The 2,400-nt window shown below is 21.7% G+C and overlaps 1 protein-coding gene across 11 annotated transcripts in view; it reads left to right on the top strand.

The window, feature by feature from the left end:
* Positions 1-2,400, top strand: part of LOC102679102 (tyrosine-protein kinase Src42A) — a 10,133-nt gene that overhangs the window by 6,111 nt on the left and 1,622 nt on the right. For 10 of the 11 annotated variants that reach the window (XM_031509269.1, XM_006613108.2, XM_006613110.2 and 7 more), the window contains exon 5: positions 2,068-2,395. In XM_031509269.1, coding sequence (XP_031365129.1) covers positions 2,068-2,395 — 328 coding nt within the window. The remainder of the gene's footprint in view (positions 1-2,067; positions 2,396-2,400) is intronic. The other variant, XM_031509270.1, reaches the window with a different exon arrangement.

The following is a 2,400-nucleotide window of genomic DNA, read 5'->3' as shown; positions in this document are numbered from 1 at the left end:
AGAAATGTTATTGGAAAAATATTTAAAAATAGTACACTGATCAAAATCACAGTTCAAGTTACAAATATTTTTTATATATATTTTATTGAAATTTTATTATTAATATTGTTAGGAATTATGTTTAAATATATTAATGAAGAAAGCACTAATTTGAATGCTAATAAAAATATAATAAAAAAATTTTATATAAATATTAAATTTTATAAATATTATATTAATATTTATAAGAAAAAAAAGAAAATATTAATTATTATTTTAACTTTATTAAATATTATATATATTATTGAAAAGTAAATACATACATATGTATATATATTGTATTATACATATATTGCTGAATTTATTTTAAGAAACATTGAAGTTTGAAAACAGCTTTTAGTTTGATAAATAATCTTGCAAAGTTTGATCTCTGAATAGACTATGTTTGTTTCTCTGTTATTGCTTACCTTACCTCCCGCTGGATTTTCTTGGTAAATTGAATGTCCCAATATGACATAACATGTTAATTTTCTTTTTAACATAAATGCTTTCCATTATGTCTTTGGCCTGTACATACAGCACAAACCCGTCCTATATGGAATAATGTATCAAAGACATTAGATCATTCTTCATTTAGATAATTCACTTTTTTTATAATCTGGCATAACATTGCTATAAATTTCATAACTTTTTTTTTTTTAGAAAAAAAAAAAAATGATTGAAAGCACACATTTAATACATAAAAAAACAAAATAAAATTGTGTCTGTATGTGCTATTTTGATGTATTATTCATTATGAAAATATTTAACACAAATTTTTTTATATAATCTTCAACAAATGACAGTATTTTATTATTAACATTTGTGTGCTTAAATCTATTTCATATATAGAATATCTCAAATAAATTCTTAACATTACTATTAAATTATCCACATCTTTTAGTACTGATTATATAAATAGTAAAGATGTGAAAAAAGACTGTTATTATAATATATTACATTATAGTATATCATATTAAATATCATATATAAATAATATATTAAATATATTAAATAAAAAATAAGTAATATATTTTTTACTAATGATTGAGATATCCTATATATGCAATTTAAATTCATAAATCAGTTTTTAAAATTTATGTTTTAAAATTCTTTTTTGTATTTACATATACATTAAAGAATTTTAAAACAAATTTTCTTCCTAATATATCTAATGAATCTTATATATTTTCTGAAAAATTTTTAATGAACTAAAACAAAAAAGTTCATAATATCATTAAAAAATAAATTTTTGTCTTATCAAGTTATATGATTTAATGCTCTCAATGATTGAAATTTTCTTCTATATTTTTTATACTTCTCTTTAACTTAACTTTAAGCCATTGAGGGTATTTTATTTTATTAAAACAGTTCAAATATGGTGCTACATTCTTGTTAATAATGTATATATTCTACAATGAATAAATTTTTAATCTATACATTTATGTCTTGGACTGTGCATAAGTGTTCAATTACTAAGTTCCTAAAATTATATTTAATGAGTTTATATTCTTATCTATAAAAGCGAAAGTTAATAACTTGTGAAAAAATATTATTATATGTCAAAAATAAAGATTCATNTATATATATATGTCAAGTCTCTGTAAAGCCATTTGAATGTCAATGATATAAATAAATAATTTAAAGTTTGCTTTTCATCACTTGCATCTTGCATAATAGCCACTATTTCTTTTTTTTTTTATGATTTTACTATTAGATTAGATATCTTAATTTAAACAACACTTATTGTTTGTTATATTATATAATGAAATCATTAAAAACTTAATGAGTAGTTATGCAGCCTAAGCAACATCTTTAAAGGGCTTCTAATTAGGTTTGTATTTAATAGAAAGTAAGATCAGTGCTCTAAGTTTCTTTGAGAAATTTTAGAATTTTTATATTTATATTTTTAATATAATTTAAGTTTCTCTATTTTATTTATTATTATACAATTTTTGTAAAAAAGCATCTGCTATTAATGCTATGGTAATATGTTTATTTAAAATAATTAAAAAATTTAATTTAGCACATATTTGATTTTGTTGACAGGTTGAGAAACCTGTAACTGAGGGTCTTAGTCATCGCACACGAGATCAATGGGAGATTGACCGTTCTTCTCTCAAATTTGTAAGAAAATTAGGCCAAGGCCAATTTGGAGAAGTGTGGGAAGGATCATGGAATAATACAACTGCAGTGGCAATAAAAACACTCAAACCAGGAACTATGGATCCTAAAGATTTTTTGGCAGAAGCACAAATCATGAAGAAACTTCGTCATGCAAAATTAATTCAATTATATGCTGTATGCACTTTAGAAGAACCCATTTATATTATCACAGAATTGATGAGGAATGGTAGCTTGTTAGAATATTTGCAAGGTAAT

Source organism: Apis dorsata, unplaced genomic scaffold, assembly GCF_000469605.1.
Source record: "Apis dorsata unplaced genomic scaffold, Apis dorsata 1.3 scaffold_135, whole genome shotgun sequence".
Classification (NCBI taxonomy): Eukaryota; Metazoa; Arthropoda; class Insecta; order Hymenoptera; family Apidae; genus Apis; species Apis dorsata.
This window is presented reverse-complemented; position numbering and strand designations above follow the sequence as displayed.